This window comes from Anabrus simplex, chromosome 11 (genome assembly GCF_040414725.1).
Source record: "Anabrus simplex isolate iqAnaSimp1 chromosome 11, ASM4041472v1, whole genome shotgun sequence".
NCBI lineage: Eukaryota > Metazoa > Arthropoda > Insecta > Orthoptera > Tettigoniidae > Anabrus > Anabrus simplex.
In genome coordinates this window covers 124,869,815-124,891,452 of record NC_090275.1, presented here as the reverse complement: position 1 = coordinate 124,891,452, position 21,638 = coordinate 124,869,815, and the positions used below count along the sequence as shown (strand labels likewise).

Genomic DNA, 21,638 nt, shown 5'->3' with positions numbered 1-21,638 from the left:
AATTCCGCAAGAATGTGTTCACTCAAAATCCTTGATTCCATCCAGTCCACAGCTCTTCGAATTGCTCTAGGAGCCTTCTGTACCAGTCCAGTAGCCAGCATTCAAATAGAAGCAAATGAACCACCACTCACAATTAGACATAGACAACTAAGTTTGCTCAAGGTAGCAACTATGAGTGAATCAAGAATTAAGTTGTATGCTTTTCCTAACAAGCACCAAGGTACACACATTAAATCAGGATCACAACCCTTCAATGTCAGAATAGCCAAGTTTCTTGAAGAATTAAATTTAAATATCCCTCCAATACTCCTCGCACCCACCTCTCTTAATATTCCACCATGGACTATTACCCTTCCAACAATTAACTTTGAAATTAATTACAGTGCCAAAGATGAAATTGATAGATCTCACTACCATACATTATTTCTTGAAATTTCTAATAAATACCCAAGGCACACTACAAAATGAATCAAAATGTGAGGAAAGAAATGGATGTGGTATTATATATCCTGAACGTACCATGCTATACCGATTGCCTGACTACTATACAGTCTTCTCTAATGAGCTGTATGCAATAAAGCAGGCTATGCTACATATTTTGAAAACCAGCACCTGCAATAACTCCATCACTTTTTTCTGATTCAAAAAGTGCATTAAACGCAACAGAAAGTCCATCATCGAAACACATCCTTGTACAAGAAATACAACTGTTGTTTAACAACATCATGAAAGAAGGCAAACAAGGCATCCTTGTGTGGAGACCCTCTCATAGAGGTATTCAAGGCAATGAATCTCCTGATCAAGCAGCTAAAGATGCTACTTCCCTCCCGCTAGGCGATCTGACAATAGCTACCCCTCACACTGACATTATTGCCTATGCTAAAACAATATTATACCAACAGTGGAAGATAAAATGGCTTCAAACTTCGAACAGCAAACTCCACGAAGTAACAACGGAATCTATAGTACAACACTATCTTCACAACCCTCACAGGCAAGATCAAGTTCTAATATCTAGAACACGGATCGGCCACTCCAAGATAAGTCACAGCTACCTCCTTGAGAAGAAACTGCCTCCCACCTGTACAGCATGCAATAGCGTGTTGACTATGAAGCACATCATTACAGACTGTTCACTGTATGACAAACGGCGCCAGTACCACGGTATACCTAAGGATATTAAGGGGGCACTCTCATCTCCTTCACTGTGCAAACAAATTATCAAGTTTTTCAAAGACACTGGTCTGTATTCAAAAACTTAACTGTTCAGCTTAAAATACCAAAATCTTTTACATTCCTCTCATTCTTCACTCTACTGTAATTTAATGTAAATTCTACAGTTAGAAGTCACGATGAGACCTTAGGGTTAAAGTGACTCTAAATTATCTTAATAAAAAAATAAAATAAAAAATCTTTTATCACAAAGAGGTCTTAGAAAACCTAGTTTTACTATCACTGATCGTTGATTGTGGAGGTTTAATTGATAGACTTAACATACCTGGTACATACTTTTAAAGCCATTTCCGGACTGCACAGTTGTCTACCTTCTACAGCGGGATGTTGGCTTTGAGTAGCATGGCTGTTGTTTCGTGAATAAATTCTATTTTTCACTCTTAGCTTTCTTTTGCATATCTAATGAGAGTTCTATTGTTGCCTGCCGTTTCACTGTTGGAGTGCTAAATTTACGTTCTGAATGTTCCTTATTTTTAAAACAATGTTTTGAGACAGTATCTTTTTTCTCCCACTCGATACGAACATTGAAAAACATACACATTAAAATATTGCTTTCCGAAACGTATAACCTTCACTCGCAAACTGTTTAGCTCTGCTGTGCACAGTAACACTTGTCGAGCGACCTATCTTCACTACTATCTGTGACCACTTTCTTAATTTTACCTGATCAGGAAGCCGAAATACACCAGTCAATTGTGCTGCTTGTAGATATCATTAGGGATTCCAGGATTGCACAATGCCGTAAGGAGACAGGCTGGGTGGCAAGAAGCCTGGAGCCAACCCCTTTTCTTTGATGCCATGTCTTAAAGAGATTTTTCAGAACATTGTCTGTCTGTTAGGTCATCAGCCCAGAGGCTAGTTGGATCCTCAAATAGCACCACTAAAGGTTATGCGGTTATAAGGAAACCCCAAAAACCAATGGCAGCACCAAAATGAGGCGTAGGGCCGATGACCTTCGATGTTAGGCCCCTTTAAACAACAAGCATCATCATCATCACCATCACAAAATGAGGTGTACTAGGCAAGGTGAGGAGTGAAGTAGTTTACCATTGCTTTCCTCACTGGGTCAGAAAGTACTATTGCAGCATGACTGACCCTATGAGCAGCACCTTTCATAACACTCAGATGCACTAGTCGTGCTCCGAATGTCATTACTTAGCACTACCCATACACCAGCAACTTCCATATTGTCACAGCCATGGATGCTGACTGGGACTTTGGTGGAAGCTACACTTTACTCTGGGCTGTGCCAAGAGATGGATGCAAAAGTACTGCATCCATCATGAAATGACAGCAGGCAGATTCAGATCATTAATGATAATATATTTCTTTCCTGTTGATGAATCTTTGTTCGCTCTTCCTTTTCTTTTCATACATAATCTTGGAACAAAATATCAAGTTCATTATTCACTACAGATTTCACTGTAATATCGCGCTTATCGCGAAATAATTGAATTTCGCTTTAAAATAGCCTTATCGCTTTAATTCGCTTCAGGGCTCCGACAATGGGTTTCGAACCCACTATCTCCAGAATGCAAGCTCTCAGCTGCACGCCCATAACTGCACAGCCAACTCCCTCGGTAGTTAAGAACTAAAGCAAAGAGGGCCTGGGGGCTTCAGGTAAGAGCCACTGCCAACTGCTGTTAGGCCTCTAGTTTTCTGTGTAAACACCATTGGCCTGACAACATCCCTAGTCTGGACTGGTTAGGATAGGGGTGGACAAAACTGGTCTGGATATGCTAGGACAGGGGTGGATAAGGCCAGTGAATTGGGGACAAGCAAAGGGGGTAAGCCCCTAGGTCAGAGCCGTCGTGAAATGGCGTTAGGCCTCTAGTTCCCTGTTCAAGATCTCCTTCCACCTAGAACAGAGCGCACAAATTCCATACCGCTGTTGCAGCGCTGTACCCTGCTCTGCATTAAGGTAAGTTTGATACAGTATTCAGCATTGTTTCCTTTATATGTCCTGTTTCTTTGTGTTTTTATTCTGGCGAGGTTGGTAATACAATCTACCCATTATGATTGAGAGGATGACGTCACATGCGACTTTACGTTGGCCAATAGGAATGCAAGTTTCTAGTTTAACAATGGACAATGGCAAATGCTCCTCTTCCTTAGGTTATAAAAGTAAATGTAATTTTTGGGACAGGATGGTGGGTTCTAGAACGCGCAATGAACACATCTCCCCTCTGAAAGCAATTCCAAATCAGATTTGCTTAAATTCTACTTCCTAATAATGCTACTGAGGCTGGTGAGCACGGGCAGTATTTCTACTGTCACCCACTTCCATTACCACACTCCATCAACACCTCCTATCCCTCGAACACTGCATTGTTTCCCTCCCTTCTTTTGTACCGCTGACTGCTATGACAACTTTCCATTCCTTAAACCTGACACATATGTTCCACTCCTTTTGTGCTGCATATCCCCATCCTATCCAATCGTCTCATCTTCATTATTAATAGAAGCTCCCTCTATAACAAGACTGTGGCGGGGTACACACTTGCACAGATCCTCTGTATACAACTGAGAGGTCAGACCTGTGCTAATTGAGCTATGTTCTATACCTTACTCTCTTGTTTATGAACAGAAAAATGTATCGCCCCTTCCCCTCCCTGTCTCATATCAACGTAACGCACTTACAGTCCAGATGTAAAGTACGACTGTGATGACTTTTCTACTGCCCAAGAAAGTTGCAGCTCTTTTGATTTGTTTCATCTACAATTACTGGACTTGTGTCGTGTGGATATAGTGAAGGAGCAGTATCACAACTTCTACAGGAATTTAGGAGGAGGAAAGAGGCAACTAAAAGGGAGACACGGTTCTCCACTCACTTGTGTCAGGCATCTCACTTTCATCTTTCCTATCCGACCTCCCTCACAAACCTGTATTAGGTTCGGGTCGGAAGATATCGTACATGAAAGCGAGAAGCCTGATACCAGTAAGTGGAAACAATGCCAAACTCAGTTAGGGGAACCGTGGTTGCCAGCCCCAGCTCCTGGTCCCCAATTCAGTCGCCTCTTACAACAGGCAGGGGGTTTCTTGTGTGTTCTGTTTCAATACATGCTTCAGTTGTGGCGGAAGCATAACAAGAAACCAACACAGTCCACAACGATTTTCATAAAAGATACCTGATATGTAATTGCCTTGTTGAAAAAAAAAGAGAACCTTGGAACTTGAAAGGGCAGTGAAAGCAATGACCAGAGGTAAAACAAGTGGAAAAGATGAATTTAATGCTGATATGATTAAGGCAGCAGTAAGCCACTACAGTGGCTATACCGAGCCCTCAGTGCCATATGGAAGGATGAAAGTATACCTGAAGATTGGCAACAAGGAAGCATTGTACCACTATTCAAGAAAGGAAATGGGAAGAAATGTGAAAACTATAGAGGTATAACCCTATTATCACATGGGCTAAAAATAATGGAGAAAGTCATAGAAAAAAGACTGAGGGATATAATAGAAACACAGTTAGAGGAAGAACAATATGGCTTTAGACCAAATAGATCAACAATAGACTTGATATTTACAGTGCGAACGATAATGGAAAAACATCTGGAAAGGAACAAGGAAATCGTATTCGTATTTTTGGATTTGGAAAAAGCTTATGATACAGTTAAGAGAAAACATGTATGGGAATTCCTACTGAAAAGGAATGTACCGAAATCATTAATTAACAAGATAAAAATGTAGTATCATGAGAGTAAAAGCAGTGTACAATTGGGGAGTGGTGACTCTGAAACATTTTATACAATAAAAGGTCTCAAGTAAGGAAGTGCTCTGTTACCATTATTGTTTATTATACTTATAGATGAAATCATAAAACGTGTAAAACAGAGTATCAGTAGTGATGAAGGGAATGCTCTGGAATTTGCAGATGATGTGGTGATTTGGAGAAAGGGTGAAAAGGAAATACAAAGGAGACTGGACATTTGGAATGAAAATCTGGAGTAGTTTGGAATGGTAATTAGTAAAAAGAAAACTGTAGTCATGCACTGTGGAAAAGAGAAAAAGAGAAGCCAAGTGAACATAGACGGAGAACAGTTAGAGAATGTAGAACAGTGTACATATCTGGGTAGCATTATTAATGGAAGTAATGAAATCAACCCTGAAATTAATAACAGAATAAGTAAAGGTACAACATTTTATCATGAAGTCAGGGAGCTTTTATAGGATGACAAAGTACCCAAGAGAAAAAAATTAACATTATATAAACAGTACTTCATACCAATTGTAACATACAGACTAGAAACGCTGGTAACTAATAAGAGACAAGATAGTAAGATCCAAGCAGTAGAAATGAAATTACCAGGCGAGTTGGCCATGCGGCTAGGGGCACACAGCTGTGAACTTGCATCCGGGAGACAGTGGGTTCGAACCCCAATGTCGGCAGCCCTGAAGATGGTTTTCCGTGGTTTCCCATTTTCACACCAGGCTGTACCTTAATTAAGGCCATGGCCGCATCCTTCCCGTTCCTAGGCCTTTCCTATCCTATCGTCGCCATAAGACCTATCTGTGCCGGTGCGACGTAAAACAAATAGCAAAAAAAAAAGAAAGAAAAATGAAATTTTTAAGAACACTGGTTAAGAAGACAAGAAGAGAAGAGCTAAATACAGAACCGTTAGTACAGAGATGGTTCAGACATGTAAAAAGAATGGGAAAGGAACGGGTAGCAAGAAGGGAATTGGAAAGAGAAGTTAAGGGAAAGAGACCAGTTGGAAGAGTGAGAAGAAAAGGGATGGATCAGATTTGGAAGAACATTAGAGAAGCTGGATTGGATGTGGCGGAAGTAACCGAGCAGGAAAAGTGGAAAGACATAAAGGAGTGGAGGAGGCTTGTTAACCCACACCTGGGCGACTGGAGTGGGGCATTGATGATGATGATGATGGTGGTGATGATATGAAATGGTGTATGGCTTTTAGTGCCTTTTGATTTGACGCTCGTAGGCAACCTGCATGTCGTGATGAGGATGAAATGATGATGAAGACGACACATACACCCAGCCCCCATGCCAGCGAAATTAACCAATTAAGGTTAAAATTCCCGTCCCAGCCAGGAATCGAACCCGGGACCCCTGTGACCAAAGGCCAGCACGCTAACCATTTAGCCATGGAGCCGGACATGATGGTAATGAGGGAGCACTGAGGTCTGGGCAGCTAAATACTGCTCATACTGAAGAAAACACTATTATTTACTCAGGCATTTGTAGGGAGACCTGTGCATCTACACAGTCAGCCCTATCCCAGATTGGTCTTCAAAGAACCTTAAAAGAGAGTGAATATATTTTAAATCTTAAAGGACATCCCCTTCAAACCTTATGGTCCAAAGTTACTTCGTGCATTGCATTATGATAGATGTCTCGAGGTTTGCGAGGTCCTTATAATTCGTAATACAGCAGTCGCAATGTTTTGGCGACAAGTCTTATGGATTTTTATGCTGGATGGACATGTTAGCTGCCACAGCTGTTTTTACTGGTCTGACATCAGTACCCACCTTGTGCTGGACGAGGAGCTTGCTACACAGGTGTTTGTGTCTAGGGAAGAACGTGGAAGAAACTATTACAAGATATTAGAATCATTCCATATTGACGGTTTTCACTTTACAAAGGAAAAATCAAAAGTATCCTCCTGATTCAAAACAAATCAGCCTGAATTTTCAATGGTGATTTCGTCTTGTTTTCAAATTGTTTATCAAACTTTAATTTTTAGACTAAGAGGTCCACAACCTCACCATTAGCATGTATTGTTTAATTTCTGTCTGTATCATTTATTTTATTTTCTTCTTAGTTTTAGCACACTTTTTGAATTCAATTATGTTTTACATAAACCCTTTTTTTCACTGAATTTGTCTCAGTGAGTTATTTATTGCTCCATCTAGTGATGTAAATATTGTATATTGTTTTTATTTCTGTCATGTCTCTTTTTTTTTTGTTCCTTCATTATGTTTTTAGCACATTTTTAGCTTGTATTATGTAGATTATAGATAGATATAGATTGTATTATGTAGATTACCCCCTTTATTTCACTGAAGATGGCTGAAACGAGTTGAAAGATGTTTGCATTTGATTGCTCCATCTAATGATGGACTTATGATTTGTATTGAATTAGGAGGATACTTGTGATTTTTCCTTTGTAAAGTGGAAGAAACTGTTACTTCAGCAGCTTAGATGCTTCCAGAACTCCGGAAAACCATCCTGACTTTTCACCTAATTTGTTCACCTGACAAGATGGAGCTCCTCTCTACTCTGGCCTGGAAGCCCACTTCTGATTAGCACATTTACAGAGTGAAACGGACGTAGTAGAACTATGATAGGCCAGCAGGTTAATGTGGTTGTGACTTTTCTCCAGAAGCAATAATTAAGGAAATGGTGTATTCCTCATCACCAGCAAAGGTAGATGAACTATAACTGAGAACTAAACATGCACCTTATGTTGTTAATGATGGTAAATTTAGCTATCATGTAGGCCTACTTGTAAATCTGTTGTACGTCGCTATATATAACGAACTGAAAATAATGACAGACATTCTGAACATCTGTAGGGACACCTGCACAGAAGTATCATAATTATCATAGCAGCTAGTCATAACTACAGTGCTTATAGGTAGGCCTACTACAAATAGACACAATCACCGAGCTCAATAGCTGCAGTCGCTAAAGTGCAGCCAGTATCCAGTACAAGTAACTAATCTCATTTTGTTCCGTATTGAAGATCTTGAAAGAGTTTACTTACAGTATCCAGTATTCGGGAGAAGTGGGTTCGAACCCCACTATCGGCAGCCCTGAAGATGGCTTTCCGTGGTTTCCCATTTTCACATCAGGCAAATGCTGGGGCTGTACCTTAATTAAGGCCACGGCCGCTTCCTTCGCACTCCTAGCCCTCTCCTGTCCCATCGTCACCACAAGACCTATCTGTGTCGGTGCAATGTAAAGCAACTTGTAAAAAAAAAAAAAAGACAATCACCATTGCTGAAAAAGAAACATGCCTCAATAAGAAATCTAAGGAAAATAATGTTATAAAAAGGCCACAGGATGATGAATTTTTAAAATATGGTGAATCTTGAGTTGCTAGACATCTTATTTCAAACTGCACAAAACAAATATCTGTTTTGCCCTTTAAGACAAGAACGATCACATCACCTCCCAGAGATACCGAACAGTAAATAATGCAAATTTAGAGAATTATTTTCTATGGGGGAGAAAGAGATGCTTTAATTCTGGAAATAATTTGGAAACTTTGCAAGGCAGTGATTTATCAGTAGGCTTTGATTGTTGCTTTCCTTCCTGTATTTGTTCCAAGTTGTGAGCATATAGAATTTGCTGGGCTGTGTTAAAGCCCTCTAATTTAAATTTTGTTGTGTATGGGCATTTGCCTGGAGTGCAGCAATAAAACAAAACATTTAAAAAAACTAAGAAACAGCGAGAAGCCATAACCATTCTCGGGATATTCGCGAGAGTCCAGGATTGAACAATTAAGTCCTCTCACAGTATCGCACAGTTGGGGAGGCTGGTAGAAAGTCCTGTAATACTCATTACGAAAGAGCTGCAAACGAACTTCGCAACAACGAATGTTTTGACAAAGATCACTACGATGCGAGGAAGTTAGGTTAACCATGTCGAGCATCACTGTGTTTTACTAACCTGAACTCGTGTGATTTGCTTCCACATTGCAGCCGACATGATAACAGAGTGAGAGGGTGAAGGTCACAGACACACAGTAGCTCTATAAACTACGATGTCATTCTCCCAGTTTAAACTAATTCCATAGTTATCAGCTGTCTCTCGCTTGTTGACTGGTTCCCCTCTCCCAAGCCGCGCGCGTCCAGTCCCCTACTTCACCTTCACGAGACAATGACACATGCATTTATAACTGGGAAACCGAATTAATTATTCTCTCGACATAAACATGCCACAGTTCATTTGCTTTAACTGGGAATAAGTTTGTATTTGTTTGAACCTTGTGGCTTAGCAACGCTGAAGTCAAAGATCTGGTCTTCCAGAAAATAAATCTTCATAATCTCACAGAACCAAAGTCAGATTTTGGGGCTCGCACCAGAAAAAAATATTTTCATGTTATCGCATATATAGTCCATATCTATTACACTGAGATTTTTTTATTTTATGTTACGATTGTTATGTCATTATGTATGTGTAGCCTATGTTAGTGCTGCTGGTGGTAAAACCCGAGACCGTGCAGCTCTTTTCACGTACGGCGGTGAGCTGCCACTCTTACAATTCTGGCAGTACCGGGAATCGAACGCGGCGAGACGTATCACACAGTGGCGTATGCTGGGATTAAGAGATGGGCTACTACTAGACCTAGGTTACGTCTTTTCGATGGTTGGTTTAGTGAACGTCCAGCGTTTTGAGCTGCAGCCAGTAGCCTGCTGTTTGACAAGCTGGCCTCTGCTACTGCTTCCCTGATCAGTGGAGATGGTAGCCTAAGGTTTAGCAAAGGAAAGTCCGGCTTTGTGGCTAAATGGATAGAACGTTTGCCTTTGGTCCGATGGCCCCGGTTCAGTTTTCAGAATCAAACCCCTCATACCTACTGTTAATTCCCCTGTTATTCCCAATAGGTCAACGCCAAGCCTATACAGATGCCGTGCCCCATTATTATTATTATTATTATTATTATTATTATTATTATTATTATTATTATTATTATTATTATTACTATTATTATTATTATTATATTAATAATTAATTAATAATAATGTTGAATTTTACAGCGGTCGTACCCAACAACGTTCACTGGCTAAATAGCTTCCTCGGGAGATCAGTGGTGGTGTCTGACCCATGGTCACGGGTTCGATTCCAACTAACAAAAGAAAACACTAAACCTGAAAGATGGCATTTTATTTTAGCAGATCTACCAATAAAAATAAAACTATATTGCTCCTATAACAGCAGCCCTGCAGTGTCTTCCTTCAAGGATGTAGGAGTAAACGGGAGTGAAATACCCGCACTCTCTTATCTATATCATTAAGTCTGGAGGTGAGAATGTATGTACGATGAGTAAAGCATCATGGCTGATAGTGACGATCTGACAGACCGAAGCCTAGCAGACCTATCCTCCGCCGGTCCCCGCTCCTATCCGATATACAGCAGCAAGTCGTGTGTGGCGAGTCGAGGGGAGAGGGACGAAAGTCTGGGCTGCAATATCAGTCTCCGATGCTTTGCTCTTAGAAATATGTGCGAAGTTTTTTCTCACTGATTTCAAGTTTTGTGAATGGAACAATGTTTCAGATGCTTAGATACATTAAGAAGTGCTTTAGACTTCCATCATTATCATTTGAGGCTTGGGCTTCACTGACAGCCTTGGTAGCCCTCAATATACGCCACTGGTATCACACTATATGCCGAAGACACAAACATGTTCTATACTGGTTGCAATATAGACTCCATTGTTAAAGATGTGCAGGAAGACCTCAATACTCTGTGCTTTTGGTTTCAAGCAAATAAATTAACAATTAATGCGCAAAAGACTAATTATGTGATAGAGTAATGACAAAACAAGGTCAGAATGAAATCCCACACAGTAAAATGTATATGCAGAATATTTAAATAAAACTAGTTAGTACTGTCAAATATCTTGGGTTGGTAATTGATAGCAACTTGAACTGGACAGACCATGTTGAATATATTACTAAAAAGATCACACCTGTTGCAGGAATTTTAAAGAAACTTAGTTATCTTATCCCACAGCATCTTCTAAAACAGATCTACCGGTACTACTCTTTAGTTCATAGTCACCTACAAGATTTGAATGCAATCTGGATGCGCTGTAAGAAGTCTGACTTGAATGAGCTAATGGTAGTACAAAATAGAGCTGTTAGAAATATACTTAATCTTCCCTACTTAACGTCAATCAAATATCTATACCTAAGTGCCAAAAACCACCCCTAATCATGAGTACAGAATTCAATACAGCTGTACTCGTGTATAAAATAAAACATAAATTTATACACCATAACACTACATATACTCTGAATTCTGACAATCATCCATATAGTAGGGCCTACTACGCACGCAAATGACTTTGCCTTATACAATGCCCGTTCTTATAAATATGGTATAAACAGCTTGAAGTTCTCTGCGATCCAATTATTTAATAACATCCCTGTGGAGGAAAAAACAGCGCCAACTTTGGCAAAATTCAAACAAATAGTTAAGCATTATTTTTGGGAAAGATACAGTGCTGTTTAAATCAAAATATCAGTTATCATTTAAGTCATTCTCCCAAACAATCTTGCAAACTGTCTGGATCTATTCTTGTATGTTATATAAATGTAAATACTCTGCAATCAATTCTTGTACGTCTGCAACTTTGATGTTATGTAATTGTAAATAAACTGAAATCTATTCTTGTACTTCAGCAAATCTTATGTTGTGTAAATGAAAATACTCTGTAATCTATTCTTGTACCTCTGCAACTTTCATGTTATGTAAGTGTAAATACAGTCAGAAATAATTCTCTGTAATCCTCATATTTTGTATATTGTATGTATTTATATGCTCAACCGTTTACTAATAATCTTATATACACAAACTATATTTTGATGTGTAAGTGCCCGCCAGTGTGTAATGTCCTGTACAATTCCTATGTATGAGCCTGCAGGCTCGTTGGAATTAATTGAATGAATGAATGGTGGTAACCGTTACGATACGGAGGTGGACCACCCTGGAGAAGAGTATTCATAACGACGAGAATTAAAAATATATTCATTAATTTATTCGTTTTACATCCCACTAACAAGTTTTACGTTTTTGGGAGACGCTGAGGTGCCACCATTTTTTTTACGTGCCAGAAATTCTACCGTCAAGCGGCTGACGAATTTGAGCACCTTATAGGTCTACCGCCGGGAACAAACCTCATTCACTCAGGCCGGCCGCTGTGAATGAAAACAGTACAGGACGTAGCTTGTTGAGTATCCAGCCCTAAGGCTGGTTTGATACCCAACAGCTACGACATCAGCTGTCGTAGATGGACAAGACTTCAATGAAGAGTTATGCTAGGGAAATGAGGAGTGAAGTAGTTTCCCGTTACTTTCAAGTTTCTATTACACATGAGTCCGCCAAGCCCACTGAAATGCACGCACCAAGCCACCCTATGAGCGACCTTTTTACACCATTCATAACAGAGACTAGCATCGCTCATACCTCAGTCACTTTCATATCGTCAAAGAGAGACAGTGCGCTGTTAAGAGTAGGTCTCGCTATTATGAGCTTAGCAAGTGTCATTTCAAGGAATATATCTTTTGAGGACATCGTTCCCTCATTTATTAATAATGGTATGTAAAAGTCTCAAGTCAATAAAGGATTTTTAAGATTAAATATTCCATAACAGAAAGTTTCAGTAGTAATAAATTATCTTTTTCCTCTTGTATTAATAACGAATTATTCATTCTTCCATTTACTTATATACACAGACAAACGAAATAGTTTATAAACCTGAACTGTTCGCAGTTCAAATTTCAAACGGTTAATGATTACGTTTTATTTGATACGAACTGGAGATGACATTTAAGCCGTGACATATTTTCGTGTAGATTACTCTGGGGGCCCGATACTCTAAATTGGGCCCTGTACGGCCCTATGGCTACCACGTTGTGCAGGAGGCGACCTCTAATTATCACTTTATGACTCTCGATCTCTTTCTGGCGACCCCTGCCCCTCTGATACCAAGATAAAATGGGTTCGATTGCGCTTGAAAACAGTGATATCGGGGTTGGGTTGACACATTTCTCACATCAAAATACAGCACATGAGTTGTCTAAAGTAGAATAAAATTTTAACAACCCAGTTTATAAAGTGGCATAGACCTGACACCAGAAGACATCTAGGTCGCTGTGTTTGATGAGCTGTCCATTGCCCACGTAGGTCCTTTTCCGTCAGATCTTTAGAGATTAATTTCTTCTACCTATTTATAGGTTTTTACCGTCGAACTCTATCTTCGTCACATAATGCTCCTCTCATATCGTGAAACGGCTCCTCTTGAATTTTCCCCGCTTTTTCTACGATCTCCCTGATGTGTTACTCAACATCTGCCACTCCCTTTGTCCTTTATTGAATGGCAAGGTTTCGATGCCATACAGTATTTCTGGCCTCAACTTGTACTGGCTTCTACCACAGAGTACCCTTGTTGCCTGTATTCTGCTAATTTTATCAATACAGCAACTGCATGAAGTTTAAGTCAGGCTAGGTCCACGAGCTTCTGTTTCTCTTCTTACTTGCATTAGAATCATACACAACTCCACCTGATGGCATTGAAGGAACACCAGAATGTTGGTCGGTACGGTAGGAGAGGTGATGGTATACTAATTTTAGATTGTGCACTAAAAGTCTTGATTCATTTCCAAAGCTGTCCGCAGTGTTTATATTATGCTGAAGCTGTCAATGGTGATTCCTCCGTCGGATGGAAACGTTAATTCTTGAGCAGATCCCTTGATATTGCTTGCCAGGAGTAGGCTATGTGCCGACACCGGGTTCCATCTCACCACCAGCACCACCGTTAGGCGCCAACTAGAAAGACCTGCCAGCAGGTCTCTCTGAAGGCCTCTAGAATGAACAAGAACATTTAGAAACCACGGAGGTTTCTCTCGATTACAGCAATCGATTTCGAGATCTCGAAATCTTCAACTGTGCATTTTATTTATTTATTTATTTATTTATTTATTTATTTATTTATTTATTTATTTATTTATTTATTTATTTATTTATTTATTTACTTGTTCAACTCAAAGTGTACTACAAAATATGGCCCACGGCAATGAGAAATGAGAAGAGAATTATGTACAATGTAATAATAATATGTGATCGAGGAAGTTAGATCCATCCATTCTAGATATAATTGGTGAGGACAACAACATTTAGAACGTCTGGAAGGTACACATGCCCAGTTAACGACGTGGACGGACAAGTTGCCGACGTAACTCGTGGACATTTCAGTGCAGACACATGTGTTTAAGTTTACATTTTCTCTCTTTTAATAGAACGAACTAGGTCAGTAGAGGAACACAATCGGTGCAATGGGAAACATTGATAATCTACCAAAGTAAACTGTATTTCAATCGACTGTTAGGGAAGCATTTATTGACATCTACAGCAAGGTGTAGTCAGAATTATTTCCAATTCTCTAAATTTGCATTATTTCATCGCACAAGTTTTATTTTGTACAGTACTCCATTATTATCAATGACGCATTGCCATTTTTCGGCTACCGTAGCTTAAAAATACCATTTTCACAAAAACGTTGCAGGTGTCTGTTGGATGAACTGTTCGATGGTCCTTCTACAGTTTTCTAAGGAAACTAGGCGTTTACTATTGAGAAAATTCAGCAGAGGCAGAAATAGATGCAGCGATATGAGGGCAGTTGAGGTAACACTTCCCAACTTCTGACGAGTCATGATGCAACACCATTTCACTGTTTGTTAATTCTGACCGTTTCTCTTCAATGACTTATTTCGGGTGATCCAGCTGAGAAGAAAATCACACTGAATTAGGAATAATTTCTAATCCCACCAAATGCAAATCAGTACTTTTCTGGAATGGAGATTTGGTTTAGCAACTGTAAATGGAGTTTCACCTTTTCCTTCGCCATGACTTATTCTTTACCATGTTGTCAACAATGATCCACTTCACATAAACCGTCAACAGACTTTTCAGTAATTGATCATGACACGTGCTGAGTTCATGTGGCACCAAGACTCTTCAGGTGTTTCCCCTGAGCTAGTACTCCCGCTGTCACCATTGGGTTAGTTTCAACAAGTTCCTAGAGTCTTTTTCAGTCTGTAACAACGTGCGCGAAGTTTGTTATTTAAGAAGCGAATTCCAGATCCTAGCATGTTCGGTTACCGACTGTTCACCGTAAACAGCTCAAGTCTTCCTACGAGTTTGTGAAGCATTTTTCCCCTTAGGATAAAGAAATAAAAATCCACAACCTGTTTACAGTCATTCGACCAGGTCAGCAATGGAATGAATGAAGCCCCATCTAGCGGCGAGGATAGGATTTGTGCCGGCTGCCGAAGCCTGTCGCACTGTTGTGGGGAATGATTAATGAATGACAGATGCAATGAAATGGTATTGGAGAGTGTTGCTGGAATTAAATATGACAGGGAAAACCGGAGTAGCCTATCCGGAGGAAACCTATCCCGCCTCCGCTTTGTCCAGCACAAATCTTACATGGAGTGACCGGGATTTGAACCATGGAACTCAGCGGTGAGAGGCGGCGCGCTACCGCCTGAGCCACAGAGGCTCTTGGCCTTGGGGTAATAAAAGAGCATAAGTTGTCTGAAATATTAATTTAAACTTCAAGTGTAAATACATAGTGGCGCACACGAACTGCAGCAGATGCTAGGGAGGTAAACACTGAACACCTGCCTTGAGATGCTGCAACTGCTTTATCGCTGCCGTAGAGCGGGTTGTAGCCTCCGCAGGCTGAATATTCCCAAACAAGTGGGAAGTAATCACGAGGGTGAATAGCACACCCCAAAACAACATATGTTCTGCGGTCGATCGACGACCTACTGCGAAAAGTGCATAAATTAATTGACCTTCTTCTTTGAGTTTAAGCTGAAAGTGAAGCTTGTTTATCATCATCATCTAGGTATTCTGCCTTATGGCAGGTCTTGTCATGGGATGAACCTCTTCCACTGTTGCCTGTCCTGCGCCAAGTTTTTCATCTCCGATTATTTATTTCCTTAGATATTGTCCAACATTTGATATTTTTTCCTTCCTCTTCCTCGTTTGCCTTTCACCATTCCTTCTATTCCTTCTTTCAGTAAACAGTCACTCCTCAAACAATGTCCGATCCAGTTCATTTTTCTCCTTCTAATGGTTTGTAACATACTTCGTCCTTTTCCAACTCTTTGTAATACCTCCTCATTCCTTAGCCGGTCTTCCCATTTCACTCGTTCTATTCTCCTTCATACCCACATCTCTAGTGCCTCCAATCTTCTCTCATCTTTCTTTCTCAATGTCCAAGTCTCTGCGCCATACAGCGCTATGCTCCAAATGTAACACTTACCAAGTCTTTTCCTCAAATTTTTATTCAGTGGTCCACAAAGTAATTTTGATTTTTTCTTAAAGCCTTCTTTTGCTATGGCAATTCTTTTCTTAATTTCTGTCGTGCAATACATATCATCTCTGATCACACTTCCCAAATACTTGAAGTTACTGACTTGCTCTATTTCTTCTCCCCCTATACTAATATGACAACGTCTACCTTTTCCTCCAATTAGCATACATTTGGTCTTCTTCTTATTAATTCTCATTCCATATTCTTATAGTTTCGTGTTGAGTTTATCTAACATTTGTATCAGGTGGTGGTGGTGATTTTTGTTTCAAGAGGAAGTACAACGAGGTAATCACCCTCTCTAAACAAATTAGTGGAAAAGAAATTTAAAATATAAAACAACATTATTTATTCAACAAAGGAATTTGGAAACACAGTACAAAATAAAACAAAAAAACTATTATAGAATTAGGCCGAAAGGATTACTAACGAATCAAAAGGGAACGTACGTTCCCTGTGTAACAGTACACTTGTAATTTATACACCCTTGATAAGTCCACTGTCGCACATAAAGCGGATGACGAGATCAGCAGTAGTAGCGTCATCGGCTAGTATGTGTTCGAGTGTTTCCTGCAGGCCGAGGCTCCGTATTAGGCCAGAGGGATCGGCGCACTCTGTGAGGATGTGGGCCACGGTGAAGTCGGCACCACAAGAACACACTGGGGGGGTCTTCCCTCTTTAGGAGATACGAGTGCGTGGATCGTAAATGACCTATCCTCAGCCTGCACAATACTATGGCCTCTCTCCGTGAAGGTCGGAAAGAGGACCTCCACACGGTAGTTATCTTCTTAATTGCTCTCAGCTTTTGGGTAGTTCGGATATGTAGCCACTCCGATTCCGAGGACGCCAAGATGGTTCGACGTAGCTGAGAACAAATATCCTTAGCAGGTCATTGACTGGTCTTGGAGGTAAAAGTACAGCTTCCTTTGCAGCTTCATCGGCAAGTTCGTTTCCCGCAATCCCAAAGTGGCTTGGGAGCCACGCGAAAGTGATTCTGGTGCCAGCATCACTTAACCTGGCTAGAAGGTCATGTATCTGCTGTACCAGTGGGTGTTGAGAGAAACAGGTTTCAATAGACTGCAAAGAGCTTAACGAATCGGTACACATAAGAAAGTGGCTTCTTTCGTCACGCAGTGCAAACTGCAGAGCCTCTAAGATGGCGTAAAGCTCTGCATTATACACGCTACATACTTTAGGAAGCGAGATCTTCGTGCTTATATCATCAATGACGAAAGAACAACCAACATTATCTCCGATTTTAGAACCACCCGTGAAGATATGTCTCACAGACGGATATTGGTGAACGAAGTCCTGGAAATACCTCCGATAAACGGAGGAATCCGTGTTCACCTTGAGTCCACGGAGCAGATCTAGACGTATATCCGGTCGCGAACCAACCACGAAGGTACCTCGCTAAGAGTTCGTTCAAGACAACCACCGATATCAATATTCAAATCATGACACAAGCTATCAATCCGAAACCCAACCGGCCGTGTGGCATTCGGCCGGTCTTGGCACCGCTCGTGGTATTCGGTACTATAGATGCATTGATAGTTTGGATGTAGCGGCATTTCACGAATTTTGGTAGCGTACGTGAGGAGTAACTGCTGCCTCCTTATCCGTAAACTCCCGCTTCAGCGAGTAGGCTGAGCCACACCCTCCCCATCTATCACTACATAAATCAGCGATCCAAGCAATAACTTAGTGAAATATTCATGGGGAACAATATTTGAGGCCCGGACCGTGTCGACCGGGCAAGGCACATACATAACCCTGAGCTGAAAACCCCCCCTTGTAATCAGGTAACAAGGGCAAGACTACATCTATTAGAAATAAAAGAAGAAATGGTTTAAACCAGGGGATTTATTAAATAAATATGAGAGAAAAATTAAAGCAAGAAAAGAAAATCACACAAAATAAATAGGGAAATTCATCGTATTACTGATGGACGTACCTTGTTCTTTCTCACATAGTTGAAACATGGCGTGAAAACTCACTAATACTCTTCAAAAAAAATGATACGTAATTTAAAATGCTCACTGCTCCTCGACACATCGCTATTACAATACCAGCAGCTTCCTTCCATCATAAACTATTCAACCAGGTCGCCCGTTTTACCGAGATTCAAATATCCAAGGCACTGCATCATGTATTCATTAGGCAACTAACAATGCGAAAAGTTCGCATAACAATAAGCCGTGCCGGAGAACAAAAGGCAGATAAGAATAACGACAGATGAGACTGAGCACAGCCTCCATGGACCAATCAAAGCCAAGACAAGACCCAAAGAATACAATAGGTACGCCCATGCGCAAATATGAAACCAACATGGCGGGTACTCAAGCTGAGCATCAGCCATGAATGATAAATAAATATAGGTCTGCGCTGAAAACCAAACAAGGCGCAGAATTTGAAAGACAAATACAACAGGTCAACCGGCATATCAACCTTTCCTCTCCCACACATTCGAACTCACATGCATACCACATTCACGCACACACAATGAGGGTATCGGGAAAATAAAACACGAACGGCCGTTCAGATTTCGTGGTCAAATACAAACCATAAATTGTGACTCCACGGTCATTATCAGTGGGTCTCAATTACTCAAATGTTTGCGTGCGGCGTGCAATTACACATAAGGTCAGAATTGGACATTACTTTATTCACATCACTGGCTTGTTGCGCCTCGTACAACCAGGATTGGTGTCTCCTGCGGTCGAGACAAGGGGCACATCACGAGGATCACGCAGTATTAAAGCACGCAGTGCACCAAATCATAACCACAGAGACCCTTTTTCAATTATAACGACAAGACCACAAATACATTCATCCAAGCACATCGTATGACTGAGCGGAAAGATGTACGCCATCGACCGTAACATACGGGAATAAAACGTCACCAAATTTAAATATAAACCAACTATCACGTACCTGTGATTATCAATGGTAAAATCGAATAGCAGTTAGCGTGAAAGGTCCAGGCTTGAACACATTGAATGAATATTTGAGGCATAAAAATGCCACACCGAACATAGCGGCAGCCATTGTTAGTATCTGCCCCACATAGAACAGCAAAAGAACTCCACAGAGTAAAAATTATCGCTCAGCAAAACGAACGACCTCACAGATAAAAACATAGCGTGTGCTGCTCCCTACTGGACGTCATTAGACTGACACACAAAACTGAAGGAAGCTATTTACATAATTAAATGTCAAATCGTGGAACATGCGATAAGCATGGTTCAAATATCCAGCGGCACCGCCTTTTAAAATGCTCCGAAACTCGTTGATCAGACGAGTGGACGCATTTTAAAAGAGGTCCATAACTTAAAACTACGAGCGCGCGCCCACTTAACCTAGGTACTTATGAACTACTTATATCTACAATTATTTACGAACACATGAAATTTACAAGAACAGTCACCACATTATACATTTTAAATGAGAAAGTCTGCCTCATGGGAGGTCTGTATTAGCTTGTCACGTGCAACGCTGATTTACATCAGTCCATTATTACACTGTTTCATTCGCGCACTCAGGTTGAAATCTAGGCATTCAAAAGACAAGGCGGTTGGGTATAATATTTCCATGCACTCGTGGATCTGGATGTGAATTCAGTTCAACTCCAGCAATTCGAACCACTTCCCTTTTTTTTCTATTTCCTTTCTTTCCTTTCTTTCATTTCCGTTCTCATTCATGAAACACGATTTTTACCTGAAAGAAAAGGCATGTTAGAAAACTGGGAATTCATTAAGGACAGGGTTAATATACACCACTACAGATACGTAAGGTATGGAAATATACGAGGTTTACTGGCTTCTTTGATGGTAAGCCTTTACCATCGAGACGTGAGCTTTGCTCACCCTCTTACTTACTACGTCTTCCAGTTCTACTGTCACAGGTCCCAGGAATCTGGTTACCTTTTTAGGCTGAGACCATTTATAACATAATTTGGCCGTGACTTGATTTGCCGTTGAGCTCAATGGAAAAACTTTCACTACGACCAAGTCTCCAACTTCAAGCTTTACTCTCTTTCTGTTCCGATTGTACCTCTCAGCCACACGGTCTCGAGCCCTGGTTAACTGTGTCACTGCTTCCTTCCATTTGGCCTCTACGTCCATCGTCCTGGACGGTTTGGACAGATACCCGATATTCCACTTCAACTGCAGTGGGTCGACAAGATCCCTGCCTAGAAATAGAGCAGCCGGGGCTTGCCGGTGCGACTCATGTACACTGCTGTTGAATGCTAAAACAAAGAAATCAAGATTACAGTCCCAGCTGCGCTGGTCAGCGTTGTGAAATGCCGTCAAGCAAGCTTTGAGATTTCGATGGAACCTTTCAACGTGCGAGGGTTTGGGATAGTGAGGGCTTAAAAACACATGCTTTATTCCCCACCCAAAGCATAAGTGTCGGAGCTTACGACAGTTAAAGGTGGACGCATTGTCGGTCACTATCGTCTTAGGGGGTCCGTAAATTCCCAAAATGTGCCGGGATAAGAAATGCACAACGTTGTTCGAATTTATCTTGCGCACGGGAAATAGCCAAACAAATTTTGAAAATGCATCAACGACGGACAAGATCCCAACGTTGCCACTCTTGGACTTGGTGAGGGGGCCAAAATAGTCAATGAATAACCTTTCTCCGGGGCATGTTGCTATGTCGGCAGAATGGGGTCCAACGAGAGAAGACTGCGCGGGTTTAGCCCTCTGGCAAACATCGCAACTTCTTACATACTCCAAAACATCTCTTTTCAAGTTAGGCCAGAAGTAGTCGCGAGAGATTCGATTTAAAGTTTTATATTGACCTAAATGAGCGCCCAGATAGGAGTCGTGATAAAACTGAAGTAGCATGGGCCTCAATTTCAAGGGTACGTAAATTCTGTCACTACCATTTTTCCGACATCGACGGGACAACAATCCTCTCTTAACACTATACGACTCGTCTTCAAGAGAGCCATCCGCGATTCGTTTCAACAACTCGCGACACTCGGAGTCGTCCTTCTGGTGTTCGGAGATATCCGTGAAGGACCATGGGAAATTTTGCAAAATACTAATGGTGTTATCTTCTTCGGTTGGGACACGGTCTTCCTCAGGTTCGACCGCACTCTCCTTCACTCCCTCGAACATGCGCGACAAGCAGTCGGCTACAACATTGTCCTTTCCACGGACATGTACGACAGTAAATTTGTACGCAGATAATCGGAGAATCCATCTGGCGGTTCGACCAAGTCTTTTCACATTAGCGCTCATCCACGAGAGAGCTTGATTGTCCGTGTGGATGTAAAAATGGCGGTGCTCAAGATACGAGCGAAACTTTTCGACACCCAAAACTACT

General features: G+C 41.0%; 1 protein-coding gene across 1 annotated transcript in view; it reads right to left on the bottom strand.

Moving 5' to 3' along the window:
* LOC136883505 (probable methylmalonate-semialdehyde/malonate-semialdehyde dehydrogenase [acylating], mitochondrial) overlaps window positions 1-9,042 on the bottom strand; it is a 459,660-nt gene extending 450,618 nt beyond the window's left edge. The window contains exon 1 of the mRNA XM_067155852.2: window positions 8,870-9,042. Within this exon, the coding sequence (XP_067011953.2) occupies window positions 8,870-8,908 (39 nt within the window). The 5' untranslated portion in view covers window positions 8,909-9,042. The remainder of the gene's footprint in view (window positions 1-8,869) is intronic.
* Window positions 9,043-21,638: the final 12,596 nt, after the last annotated feature.